Source organism: Lipotes vexillifer, unplaced genomic scaffold, assembly GCF_000442215.2.
Source record: "Lipotes vexillifer unplaced genomic scaffold, Lipotes_vexillifer_v1.1 scaffold512, whole genome shotgun sequence".
Classification (NCBI taxonomy): Eukaryota; Metazoa; Chordata; class Mammalia; order Artiodactyla; family Lipotidae; genus Lipotes; species Lipotes vexillifer.
The window spans coordinates 2338447-2338890 of record NW_006787695.1 but is presented as its reverse complement, the minus strand read 5'-3'; the positions used below and the strand labels follow the sequence as shown (position 1 = coordinate 2338890).

Genomic DNA, 444 nt, shown 5'->3' with positions numbered 1-444 from the left:
CTCAGCGCTGTGCCCTCGGCCCGCCCGTAGGTATTTACGATTGCAAGGAGAAGCGCGAGGACGTGAAGTCGGAGGACGAGGACGGGCAGACGAAGCTGAAGCAGCGGCGCAGCCGCACCAACTTCACGCTGGAGCAGCTCAACGAGCTGGAGCGACTCTTCGACGAGACTCACTACCCCGACGCCTTCATGCGCGAGGAGCTCAGCCAGCGCCTGGGGCTCTCCGAGGCGCGCGTGCAGGTGAGAGCGAGGGCCCGGCCCCGACGCCCGCTCCTCGGGCGGCCGGAACGCGCCACCTCGGCCGCGCCGCCGGGCCCTTCCAGGAGCGCGGGGAGCCCGTGGGGGGGTGGGCTGGAGCCGGGCTTTGGGAGGCGCCCCGGGGCCTCGCGGGGCCGGCCCCCTGCGCCCTGCCTGGCCAGCTCGCCCCGCACCTCCAGCTCATCAG

General features: G+C 73.2%; 1 protein-coding gene across 2 annotated transcripts in view; it reads left to right on the top strand.

Annotated features, from left to right (window-relative positions):
- The window catches only part of SHOX (SHOX homeobox), a 10374-nt gene that overhangs the window by 4004 nt on the left and 5926 nt on the right, over nucleotides 1-444 (top strand). For both annotated transcript variants that reach the window (XM_007460495.1, XM_007460494.1), the window contains exon 2: nucleotides 31-239. In XM_007460495.1, the coding sequence (XP_007460557.1) occupies nucleotides 31-239 (209 nt within the window). The remainder of the gene's footprint in view (nucleotides 1-30; nucleotides 240-444) is intronic.